The sequence below is a fragment of the Vespula vulgaris genome, chromosome 14, assembly GCF_905475345.1.
Source record: "Vespula vulgaris chromosome 14, iyVesVulg1.1, whole genome shotgun sequence".
Lineage (NCBI taxonomy): Eukaryota > Metazoa > Arthropoda > Insecta > Hymenoptera > Vespidae > Vespula > Vespula vulgaris.
Genome location: NC_066599.1, coordinates 1,173,099 through 1,186,483, shown reverse-complemented (window position 1 = coordinate 1,186,483; position 13,385 = coordinate 1,173,099). Strand labels below are relative to the sequence as shown.

Below are 13,385 nucleotides of genomic sequence, written 5' to 3'. Positions count from 1 at the left end.
TATTTGATTTATTTATATCCCTATCAAGGAAGTAGTTGTATTCAAAATTTGAAGATAATTGAAAGGAGAAATAAGACGAATGAAGGTAAAATTTTATTGATGGTATTTCGTATAGATTAAATTACTTTTCGTATGAAGATTATTCCGTTTAAATTCATTCTCTTCTTCTACAATAAAAAAAAAAAGTAAAATTAATTGAATTCTTTCAAATATTTCGATTTATTTATATTTTGACTTATCTTGCTTTTGTAAGATTCGATATATCGTTTTTTTTATTTTCTTTGTATAAGAAGCTCTCTCTCTCTCTCTCTCTCTCTCTCTCTCTCTCTCTCTCTCTTTCTCTCTCTCTTTTTTAAAGCGAACGGTCGCAGAACACGAATAATATAGATATAAAACATAGGTGTGTTGAATCGAAGATGCTTTTTGGTCACGTGTCTCAAAATGACGTCATAGAAAATGGACGTGTCTACAGCCACTTCCGAATTCGAGATGTCGCGATTCATAGCGTCGACTAACATCCGGCCACGTTAAAATAGATTATTTGAAGTAAATTTTGTCTGGGAGTCGACTATTCCGTCGCAAATACGATTTGCTGAGAGAATTGTAGTTCGTAGAAGGTGTGTGTAAATGTGTGTTTAATAATAATTAGATAAATTAAATGAAACGGAGAATGGATTACTGGTCGACATGGATGCTTATTGTTTCAATACTTTTTCACACTGTTTTACTTACGGGTGGCGTCGAGTTAAGCTTCGAATTGTCTGATAATGCAAAAGAATGTTTTTATCAAGAAATTGAAAAGAATGTTTCTTCGACGCTTGAATTTCAGGTACTGTATCTGTCCTTTTAACGAAACTTATTTCGTTTTAATTTTCATACGTATATATATTTGAAAATTACGTAAGTTAAATCAACGTTTAACAACATTCTATGATATACATTAATGTATTTACTTAAGATATTATCATTACTCATATTTACTGCAAATGTCGATCTGTTTTTTATTGAATTAGGTTGTGACCGGTGGCCAATATGATGTAGATGTTACATTAGAGGCACCGAACAAAGAAATCATTTATAAACAAGTAAAAACACAATTTGACTCTCATCCATTCGTACCAACTATGTCAGGAGTATATAAAGTATGTTTTAGTAATGAGTTTTCTACGTTCTCTCATAAGCTTGTATATATGGATTTCCAAGTTGGAAATGAATTACCACTTCCCGGTCTTGGAGAACATGTCACTGTTATGACTCAAGTAGGTATAAGAAAGTCATTTAAATCACTGAGATAGATACAACATAATAAATACATTTACTTTTCTGTTACTCTTTAGATGGAGTCATCGGCACAAGTAGTGCATGAAAATCTAAATAATATTCTTGATTACCAAACGCATCATCGATTAAGAGAAGCTCAAGGCCGTAAACGAGCTGAAGATTTAAATGAACGGGTCTTATGGTGGTCCTTGATGGAAACCGTTGCTATTATTGTTATTTTTATAGGACAAGTGTACATTCTCAAGAACCTCTTCACAGAAAGGAAACCCTACCAAAGGATTTAGCAAGATGTAAGAAATTTTTGTTACTTGTGGCTGAAATAAAAAGGCAACATATCCATCTAAATAATCTGGTCAGTGGTGATACACACTCGAGAACTTTGGATGTTGTCATGATTGTTAGTGGAACACAGATATCGTGATGTGTCTTTTCTACATCTATGCCAAAGTTAAAGACTTGGCAAGACAAAAGAAAGAATACAACATGAAAAAGATGTTTGTTTTATTTTATTTTTTTTTCTTTTCTTTTTTTTTTTTTTTTTGTATATTCTGAAAGAGGATTGCTGTGAGATACATGCGTCCTTAGCACATTAATTTATGAGATATGGAACATTTTCTCGCGGGTGTCGTTAGAACTATGAGCCATCAAAGAAGAAGGTGCAAGTGTTTGGAATGCCATACATTTTAGCACTGTAAACTCCTAAGTTGTAGTTATATTGACATAAACGGTACAAGAGACACTGACGTACTTTGTCAAGTTTTTCTTACTGTGAATGTGTAAAATAATAAATTAAAATGTTTGGGCGCAAATCTTTCTTGTAAAAGTATAAACCTTTTACCTTTGTAAGAACATTGTAATGGATAGATAAAAAAATAACAAAAATAATACAAATTCAGGTACTAATGTACTGATATCTATCTGCAGTTCGCACAATACTTTTTTTCTTTTTAATAAAGTACTTATAAATTAATAATACTAATAAAATAACAGCGTGTCAAGATATCGGTGGTGTAATTAAAGCAGTTGATTCAGCACATGGACTTGGCCAACCACAAAAAGGATAAGTTCCTAAGAATTAAAAAATGAGAGATAATAATATAGAATAATATATGATTTAAAGATAACAGAAGATAACTAACCAACGAGAACAGGATAAAATGGTGGTGGACTGCATAGAACCGGTGGAGTTGGTAAAACGTTACGCGCTTCATATTTCAAACCACCAAATCTTACAGAGGTAGTAATTTTAGGTTTGACTTTACAAGGTGAACCAAATTTTGGTGGACATTGAATCCATGGGGAATATTGTCTCCAAATGGTACAAGGTGAACATGGAGAATAAGGAGTACATGGCATGCATACTGAACTATTATAAAGAAAAAAAAAAAAAGAGAAATTTTAATGAAAATAAAAAAAATATTAAATTTCTATCATAGACTTACCAATTGTCATTGCCTTGACACGTTATTGGCATTTTTATTTATTTATTTTACAAATTCACAAGAAGTAAACACAGAAAATTTATTTTCAAAAAAGAAGTCAAAAAGCACAAAATAATTAACAAACAAATAAAATTTCTTTATAAAGCGAGTAACTTCAGGAGATATTGATTGTTGACGAGTATAATGAGCTCGAAATAATTGATATATAAGCATTCGTTTACATATTATTTTGTGAAAAATGTTACACCTCGTTCATTTTTTCGAAAATTTCTTTTTTTATTCATCAAATTTGAATTAATTTCACGAAACTATTTGACGGTACAATTTGAATGTGTGTGAATAGGGCCGAGATATTGATAGGTAGGTTAGGCTATGAATCTACTCTCAATGCGTATTGATAGGGACGGCTAACGCTTCAAAGAGGCCCTGTGTATATATGTGCATATATATACATACATATATATATATATATATATATATATATATATTATGTTATGTATATGTATAAATGTATGTATACATATGCACTCTTTCGTAACTCGTAGCAAGGAACGCGCTTGAAATTCGAAAGAAGCCCGTCGTTCTATGTAAGTAGATATATATTCATGTACATGAAGTTTGTAAATGGGCCATTTATTTTGAGCTCCGTACATGACAAGTTTTCAACGGGTTTCTTCGACGTTTTCTTACTCTGCTTTATACACTTCTCAGAAAATGCGTTTCAATTTTCGTTTTCTATATCACCGGGCTATCTTAACCTCTTTAGGATCGATTATTTTCTAATATTAAAAAGGTAACTATCTAATGTACGATCGAAGTTACATATTAAAATTTCAAGTAAATAGTAAATTACAAGGAGAAAAAGATAACTTGAGAAACATTTAGAATACGTAACCAACAAAATAATTAACGATATTACATACTTGACGAATATTTGAATTCCCAACAAATTCAAATATACATATACATATCAAATTGTTTCATATTCGAAATAAACCTTGATATAGTTATCGTCCTATAGAAACGTTAATTGGAAGATTTTATGAATGAAAAGGGAAAGTTCGTAAATTAATAAATATCTTATTTGTTCCTTTTTATTTTCTTTTTTTTTTTTGGAGGGAAAGAAAAATACATCGAAAACGAGTTACACGAAGGTAGGCGTAGGGTGTAAAATACGATAGCGACGGTAGTGATGCTAAGACTGAAGTAGTAGTGGTTAAATGTATGTTCTTGTATACACGATCGCATATGCGCGCGCAGGAGTGTAGTGGGGAGGGGGGAAGGTCGCGCGCGGGAATAGCTGTTGCGAGCTGGATAGGAGGGGGGAGGTACGGTATCGCGACGTTCGCACGAAGCGTGTTGCACGAGTTTTCAAACGGCTACGTAAGGAGGCAGGTCGTTCTCGGTTCCTTTTTCTCTCTGCCTCCTTTTTCATCGCTACTTTTACGTGTTATTTTATTATATATATCTTTTCTCATTTCTTATTTTATTCTTCTCTGGAACATCGATCGACAGATTTTTGGATCGAGCAACGTGCATCAAGTGCAGACTTTTGTGAGATTAGAAAAAGAGGATCGAAGAAATCAAAAAGAGTGATTTTCGTTGGTTTTCATCATCATCGTCGTCATCGACGTCATTTCTCATCGTTTGGTCAACATCGTTCCAGTCCAAACTTCGAAAAAAGTAAGTTTTCCTTTTATTCTATTATTTGAACGATTTTTTTTTTTTTTTATAGATGTTCGATCGTCCTAACGCGTTTGTTCGTTTTATATATTTATTCGATTGATTTCGTTCATAAATAATATCTGTATATAACGTGGAAAGAACAAAGAATATTTCGATATTTCCTGTGATTTGTAAAATGCATCATGGAGAGTGAAAAACAGTAGGAAAACGCGCCAAGTATATATCTATAAGAAAACAAAAGAAGATAGATTGCACGTTACGAAACAAAGATGGTCGACCTGTTCGCAAATGCATCGAATTGTAGGTATTCGACATTAATAGTAATTTTCTTTGTTTATTCGTATTTACAGGAATATAATAGTATTAGTAAGAAAGTTTGCGTTCGTTGACCTGACACTCATCTAGATTTAAGTATACTCATAATATATGAAATCCATTTATATCAGTCGATCGAAGAATTGATTTTATGGTTATTAATTATAAACGAATGTGTGTTTTATATATATACATAATGACGTATTAAGTCCATATTTTAAGATTACATTTTCATCGCTTTCGTCGTTAATATACGCGATATAATATTCGTCGTACATTTTATTTCCAAGAATTTCCTATATAAACACAGACAGAAAGGTCCTTCGCATGAAATCACAGTAAACTATTAGTCATAATGTAATTATAATAGCTTTTTTCTATTTCTTTTTGATTTTCTTATTTACAAATTGCGACTCTTAAATTACGACTCCGTTTCATTTGAATGTTTCGTAAACGATAAACAAAAGTGATATTAAAGGACGAATACCAAAACATTATTATTGTTTTTAGAACAAAAAATATTTAACAACGGTTATTGAACTTTCTATTGTTCTTTCGATAGATAGACATTGTAACACGAGATCGTCCTTCAACACGCATTATCATTCGCAAGAATAATTTCGCATAATATATTTCCAAGCATATCGAATTACTTATTTAATATTTTTATCATTCTAAGCTGGTAAAGATAAATGATAATCATTGAATTATTTCTTTTTACAAGGATTTCGAGTCAACCTGTTGAATTTTATAAATAATAAAAAGAAGACATTTTTAATCTCTTCCAATGGAAACCATCTTTAATCTCTTAATTCCTTTTAGCTCAGAAAAAAAGTTATGTCCATGATTAATAAATCGAGTTGAAGTAATTAATAAATGCGAGTTAACTAATTCAAGCTAATTTCCATTGCAGAGATTGATGCATTATAATTGCAAAGATCGTAAGAGATTACTTATCTAATATACATTGTTACATGATTGTAAATATCAAATCTTTTCTCTCTCTCTCTCTCTCTCTTTTTTTGTAACGTTAAACAAAAAGATTTTAATTTTAAGTTAAATACAATGGAAAATGGGATATAATAAAATAGGAATATAGAAATAATAAAAAACGTACGTATATACGTTTTGGATACGTATATGCGAATATAAAAAAATATATATATATTATACATATATAAATTCGCAATGTAGAAGTACGGTCAGATTTTAGTTTGGCTTCTTTCTATCGCACGTGAAACGCAACGCTCTTACGATCGATCTTACGTCCAAGAAACAACTCGGTTTCATCGTCGTCGACATCGGACGACGACGACGACGACGACGACGACGACGACGACGGGTCGATGGCCCGTGGAAATATAATTATATATACATCACACACGCCAATGACGAATACAACGATCACGTCAATAACTTGAATATACATATGTTTATATGTATATATATATATAATACTATCTATGTAATGGGTCATAGAAATGATTAGAAACTTTCGAAATCCTATTAATCTCGTTTTCTAGATTAATATATATATATATATATTTGTATGTGTGTGTATGTATATATAAATTAAATAACGAATTTGAATTTTATAGTAAAATTTATGGATAATAATATAATTTATAGTTGTATCTCTCTCTCTCTCTCTCTCTCTCTCTCTCTCTCTATCTATCTATCTATCTATCTATCTATCTATCTATCTATCTATTTATTTATCTATAATATATATTTATATATGTATATATTTCTTCCTGTATCTATCTATCGATCTATCTTTCTTTTTCACACATTAATTTGGATTTTATATAAAATAAGAGACTCGTTCTCGTTTCGTTAGCTTCACATTGAAAGGAAAGAGAGAAAGGATGAGTTTTAAGATCTTCTTTCTCTCTTTATTAAAATAACCTAGGTATAAGTATAACTTATGTTAGAGCTACCCTACCTATATCTTTTTCTTCTTACAATCAAGACTGGTTCCAGTTATGGAGCATGGAACGCACACCGCAGACGTGCTCGGTAAAGCAGCTACATGCGTTTGCTCTCTTTTTCTCTCTCTCTCTCTCTCTCTCTCTCTCTCTCTCTCTCTCTCTCTCTCTCTCTCTCTTTCTCTCTCTTTCCTTTCCTCCTTCTTTCACGGAAATTATCATAGAAGAACGGACGATTTCTCTGTAAAATTCATCATTTACGATCGGTGCTTGGTTTTCTTTCTTTCTTTCTTTTTTTCTTATTTATTCGTAATTATGTACATGAGAGAGAGAGAGAAAGAGAGAGAGAGAGAGAGAGAGAGAGAAAGAGAAAGCTACGATTTTCTCGTAATTAAAGCGATATTGATCGATGAATTATTATTTATTATTATTATTATTATTATTATTATTATTATTATTATTATTATTATTATTATTATTATTATTATTATTACTGTTTTTCTTCCTTTTTTTTCTTAACTAGAAGCGAAATTTCATAGCAAGCAATTCGTTTAAATCGACTTCAAGAAGAAATTCTCGATTGCGATTATAATTATTTATTTCTCAGTAACGAAAAGATATTTCTTTTTATTTTTTAAATCGATGAAACCTTGTAACATCTTTTATATGAAACCTTTATAGCATATGTGATTTCTCTTGTAGAAATGTAGTTATAATATTTATTTAACGTGATCGTGAAATTAATTAATATAAATAACTCGAGATGGATAATTTCTATTTGATATTTTAGGAATAATGAAAAGCGAGAAAGAAAAATTGTGAATCGAATTGTTAATTATTGATTTACGAAGGTGAATTAGATACATACATGCATACATATGCACATACGTACATATACATACATGCTTACCTTGAAGCGTGAAAAACAAATTAATCCTGATGTACCTTGCGATAAATTAGTTCACCAGCCGTGCAGTCCTAATTACTGTTGCAGTTAAGAGGAAGAGAAAGAACGATAGAGTGAGATAGAAAAGAAGTTAAAGAAATGAGCACGTTTGTATTTACAACAGTGGGAGGATTTCGTAACGAGCGAGGAATTCTTATGGCGCTTTTAAAATGAAAAGAAGATGAAGATATACTTTACTTAAGAGAAAGAGAGCTAGAAAGAAAAAAAGAAAGAGAGAGAGAGAGAGAGAAAGAATAATATGAAATTAACTCGCGACCCAGATCATTCTCTTCTTTCACTAGTCTTCAGCTGATTTCATTTTTTTTGCGTGACATATAACATGAGTTATACGCGTGTCGTAAATAACAGATTTTTCTTTTTTGTTTATCGATCTTTTTTGTCCAGATCGTTTATAATATATACGCATACAAATATACATAAGAAATTATCGAAATGATAGATAAAAAAGAAACCATATTGTTCTGTTTCTTTTTTATTCGCTCATTCATTAATTCATTCATTCATCGTTCGGTTGAAATTGGACAGTGTAAAAATGTTTTAATGCTTATGTAAAATAGTTTGATGAGATACATATGTACGCGTCTCTATGGATTGGGGAAAAAAATTCGTCGAGGATTTCCGATAACGATGGGGAGAAAAAAAATTGAACGAGTTGGACGAGTTTCAATGTATAAAAAAAAAAGAGAGAGAAAGAAAGAAAGGAAAAAAATAAAATGGAAAAAGAGAGAAAAAATCGTAGAAGGGTGATTCAACGAACGAGTAGGGAGAAGATTGAACAAAAAATAAAAATGTTGAAAGAGGAGGATGTATAAAAACGAATATATAAAAGTTGAATTATATAGGTCGAGAGTTAATTTTGCATCGTTCTTTGGTCATCGATTATTCAATTTAGTACATTTACAATATCGCATATTGTATTGTACTTTTATATAATGGTATTTATATATTTGTCTCTATCTTTCTTTTTTTTTTTTCTTTCTTTCACGTTTTACATTTATGAACTTGTATGCATTTTTACAAGTATATCTTGTAAAAATCAAAAACGTATTTGAATATCTTGCTTTTTGTTAACAATTTTTTTTTTATTTCTGTATATATTTCTATCTCTTTCTCTCCTTTTTATTTTATTTTATTTTTTTTATTTTTATTAAGACAAAGTAGTATATATATCTTCTCGTGGCTTTCGATTCCCAGGATGCAGCGAAGACGGACGGTCTCTCTCGGTTGGAATTACCGTGAACGTATTAGATTTCTATTTCCGCAAACTGGTGTGTGTGCGTACGCGTGCATGCGCGCTCGATCCTCGATTTAAATTAGTTGAAATTAATCAAAGCACAATATATATGCCTGTGCGTATATTTATTTTGAAAAAAAAAAAAAGTTCTCTTTCAAAATGTTTCTTTTTTATTATCGTTCTTTTCGATAGATCGATCGTTATAAATCAAAATTTAATAGAGAAGTATTTTGTAACAGACATACGTATTTTATTTCTATTTTTTTTTCCATTTCTTTCTTCTCCTTTTTTTTTGTTATTTTTATTTTCGTTATATTCCCTCTCGAGAGTTATTTCGATTTTATTTATACATGGATTACAACGTTCGATGATGCAGGTCAACATTCCAGCTACGTTTACTTTTATAGCGATCTCGTCAAACCGGTCGGCATTCTCGCCAAGGATTTTCCCATTTTTGGGTTGGAAGTTAAAAAAAAAAAAAAGAGGGAGGAAAGATAAAGAAACGAAGGAGAAAGGGAAAAAGTAAGGTCTGGCGCGAATGTATTTTAACTTTCGATCGATATGGCATTTATCGATAATTTTTTCAGCGTTGACTCAGAAACTCACGCACGCAATGATATTTATTCCTTCTTTTTGTTCGTTTACGTCGATTTCTCACTGATCTAGATCATGGTTACTTAAGTATCATAGTACGATAATGTTATCTGTCTGATTGCAATAATAAAATAATTAACATACATAGATATACAAAGCGATCAAATACATACAATAATACATAATACGTAATCGTGTGATTATAATAATAATGATTATGTAAATTTCACTGATGGAGTAACGAAAAACTTGTATGAAAAAGAATCTCGATTCGTTCTCGTAATTAATTTTATTATTATTAACATTTTTTTTAACTTTATGAAGTTATAATTTAACTCGATTAAGGATCACAAGTATAACAGCGGACATAGTACTCGACACGTAGCCATTTCCCTTGGACAATCGATCGGAAGTTGTAGGAGAGCGATTCTCTTCTCTCTCTTTCTCTCTCTCTCTCTTTCTCTCTCTATCTCTATCTCTATCTATCTATCTATCTTTTGCCTTTCTCTATCTCTCTGTCTCTTTCTTTCTCCCTTTCGAAGTTGCACGGCTATCGCTTGGAGCTATCGTACGAGCACAAGTGGCCGCGTGCAGAAAGTGCAAATGCAACGACGGAGAGGGCGCAGTAAACCTCCCCTCCTTCTCTCTCTTTCTCTCTCTCTCTTCCCCTACCCTTTTTTTTTCTTTTTCATCTCCAACAAAAGCTCCATCAGGAGGAGGAAACACGCGAGGGAGAGAAACGCGAAACGCTTCAACGTTTCATTCGCGTAGCCGCTAATAATGAATCCGTGTGCGTCGGCTTGTTCTTTGTGGGTTTCATTTTCTTTTTTTTTTCTTTTTTTTTTTATTTTTCTTTTTCTTTTTTTTTCCTTTCTTTCGTTCTTTCCCTTCTTCCTCCTACTTCTTTCTTGCACGCTTGCTTTTTCCTTTACTCTTTATGCGTATTTTTATGTGTATATATATTCTTTTTTTTTTTTTTCATTTCGATATGTACAATATCGTGTAATTCTTATTCTAGATATTTAAATCTTCGTTCTTTCTCTTTTGTTATTCTTGTCAGAAAAAAAAGGATTGTCAGAAATGAAAAGAAACGAGAGAAAAATTTTCGTCTTTTTCTCTCTCCAGTTTGATCTCCGAATTCTCCTGTCATTGTTCCGATTATTATTATTATTATAATTATAATTATTGTTATCATAGAAGAAGAGAAGGAGAAATGAGGAAACTTTCTTCGTGTGATACTCGAACGTTCGTGAAAGCGAGAATAATGAAAGATGGATTTACGGTCGTTCTCGATCGAAAATCATCATCCTTTTCTCTCTTTACGGATCTTATCCGCTCGTAGAATTTTCATTTTGTCTGATCGACTTTCATTCGTTGAAAAGGGATAGATAAAAGATCATGGCCGAATGTCGACGACGATGATTATCTCTTTTTCTTTTCTTTTTTTCTTTTTTCTTTTTTTTTAACATCAATTGTTCGAAAAAAGATTGCACCATTTTATAATTTTATGTAATGATTCTTATAGATTATTATAAAAAACTTTTATATATAAGATAATTTCATATATCCATGTATAATGAAGGGAAATAATTATTTTTTCCTAACGAAATATTTTTTTTTTCTTTCCTTGGAAGAAATCAATTTCTCTCTTGTTAATTTTGGCATCATTTTTTTTTTGTTTCTTTTTTATTTTCTGGAAATAATTTGGTAATATTCATTTTCCTTTTGAATCTAATGCATCGTTGTAACATCATTGTTTTAGAAAATAATCGCCGGGAATGTCCGTGCACGGTAAAATAAGGTGTCGCCAAGGCGCGGCCAACTCAAGGAGCGATACGTAAATGAAGCCAAATGAGAGAGGAATGACGCTTCCAATATCGAGCTATGAGAAGCTTCTCGACCAAGTTCGAGAGCTTACTCACGAGACGAGACTGTTGCAACGAGACTTGCATTCTGCTCTCTACAACGCGAACATCCCGGCAGACGTGAATCACAATTTTAATTACGAGAGACGCGATTGTAAAAAAGGTAAGTCGAATGAAATCCGTCAAAAAAAAAAAAAGAAAAAAAAATGCGAGATAAACTATATAGAGAAGATTTTGAAAGAAGTTCATAATATGAATCTATTCTATAGTTTTCTTTTTTCTTTTTCTTAAAAAAATGTATATTATTCAATATGTAAACTACGACATTTTTAAGAATTACCCTCTATATGAATAATATGAAATTTATAATATTACTTGAAATAATATATAGCATGTATACATTTGTAATTTTTCTTATATATATATATATATACTATTTATTTGATGTATACTATTTATACTACATGTACCATACTAATAGTATAACATATTATTAAAATCTCTATTTAACATGATATCTTTTGTGAAAAATTCTCGATCTTGATCTCGATTTTTTTATTATATTCGGAAATATCTTAGAACGAATGTTAGACATACCATTTTCAAAGAATTTGCCGCGCATCCGCGATTACGTCGCGTTATCGTCGCCTAGAGAGAAAAAGAGAGAGAGAGAGAGAGATGCGTGAAACTCGATTTAAACTATCACGAAGAGGATCGTGACACGTGCTATGTCTAGCGCACGGCGTCTGGACGTTGAAGAGACGACGATGGCTTTGGATCGGTGCCACGAGAGCTACGGTGCTACGGTGCTTTCGACGAGAAAGAAACCGTCTGAAAGAAAATAAAAATATATTAGATGAATCTCGGAGATGTTTGAAATAAAACTAAAAGTTGTAAACAATTCTAACAGTTTCATATAAAAATATAAAAATGTAATAATACAACTTATTTTAATAATTATTATAGAGAATGATTTAAGTAAAGTATTACGAACTGTTTTCATTAAAATCGTTTTATCGATCTGAATTTTTTTATTATTATTATTATTTTTTTTTTTGAACATTAAACGTTACCACGATATTAATTAATTAATAACAACGACTATCCCAATAATTTTTCTCGATTCGATTTCATTCATTTTGAAAATGTTTCTAACGATTTCGAACGAAAACGAATTTGTGAAAACACTTTACGTGAACCACCTTGTAAATATATCTATATTTTATATATATATATAAATTAATTAATTGTTACATATTAATAAACTAATGATACAAATAAAAGTAGAAGCAGCCTGACAGTCTGGTCTTTTGGCTCGGTGACAATTGAGAAAGAGAAAAAGAGAGGATAAAACGTTTCTACGAATTTTGCGCGCAAATCTTTCTTCTCTATCTAACTTGGAATACATACGCACACAAATAGAAAATCCCATTACTATTTCTATTTTATTTGGCACGTATAAAAGGAAATTTAGGTATGTGACATAATACTAGAGGTGAAAGGTGAAAAGAGAAAGAGAGAGAAAGAGAGAGAGACGTATTTCGAGCAAGTAAACGAGATCTTCGATACATTCGCGTGTGCGAAATGTTTGTATGCGCGAGCGACCGAGATAAACAGTAGATAGAGACATGCATAATGAGAGAAAAAAGAGGAAAAGAGAGAGAGAGAGAGAGAGAGAGAGAGAGAGAGAGAGACAAAGATATATAGATAACATTGCGTAAAGTCTTGAAATTAGAAACATAAGAGACAGAAAAGAAGAGAATCGTTCGAACGGGACGAATGATGATACATTTTTCTTTTTTTTTTTTCTTTCTTTTAACTTCAATTATCTCTCTTTCTCTTTTTTCTCTCTTTCTTTCTTTCTCTCCCTCTCTCTCTCTCTCTCTCTCTCTCTCTCTCTCTCTCTCTCTCCCTCTTTCTCTCTCTCTCTCTCTTTTTCTCTCACTCTTTCCCATTTGAGTTTAATTTTTTTTTCTTCTTCAAATTTGTTTTCTCCTATCAAGTACAATTTTAGCGATGACTAATTATCGTCAGAAGAGAGAAAATTGAAGGAGTAGTTAACGAGAGCTAACC

General features: G+C 31.4%; 3 protein-coding genes across 6 annotated transcripts in view; 2 read left to right on the top strand and 1 right to left on the bottom strand.

Moving 5' to 3' along the window:
- Positions 1-482: 482 nt before the first annotated feature.
- On the top strand, positions 483-1,682 carry LOC127068818 (transmembrane emp24 domain-containing protein 3). Its single transcript, XM_051005097.1, has 3 exons — positions 483-829; positions 1,014-1,259; positions 1,338-1,682. Exons 1-3 carry the CDS (start codon positions 659-661, stop codon positions 1,563-1,565), a joined length of 645 nt encoding a protein of 214 aa, XP_050861054.1. The 5' UTR covers positions 483-658; the 3' UTR covers positions 1,566-1,682.
- A 94-nt stretch (positions 1,683-1,776) lies between these two features.
- LOC127068821 (uncharacterized) lies at positions 1,777-3,134 on the bottom strand. Of its 2 annotated transcripts, none has more exons than XM_051005102.1 (3): positions 2,724-3,134; positions 2,421-2,642; positions 1,777-2,349 (listed from the first exon to the last, which is right to left on the bottom strand). In XM_051005102.1, the coding sequence occupies exons 1-3, from the start codon at positions 2,731-2,733 to the stop codon at positions 2,276-2,278; spliced, it is 306 nt and encodes a 101-aa protein (XP_050861059.1). In that variant the 5' UTR covers positions 2,734-3,134; the 3' UTR covers positions 1,777-2,275. The 2 variants fall into 2 exon arrangements, with proteins under 2 accessions (XP_050861059.1, XP_050861058.1); XM_051005101.1 differs by having other exon boundaries at positions 2,421-2,647; positions 2,724-3,132.
- Positions 3,135-4,262: 1,128 nt separating this feature from the next.
- LOC127069121 (uncharacterized) overlaps positions 4,263-13,385 on the top strand; it is a 29,263-nt gene continuing 20,140 nt past the window's right edge. For all 3 annotated transcript variants that reach the window (XM_051005839.1, XM_051005837.1, XM_051005835.1), the window contains exons 1-2: positions 4,263-4,406; positions 11,210-11,475. In XM_051005839.1, coding sequence (XP_050861796.1) covers positions 11,289-11,475 — 187 coding nt within the window. In that variant the 5' untranslated portion in view covers positions 4,263-4,406; positions 11,210-11,288. The remainder of the gene's footprint in view (positions 4,407-11,209; positions 11,476-13,385) is intronic.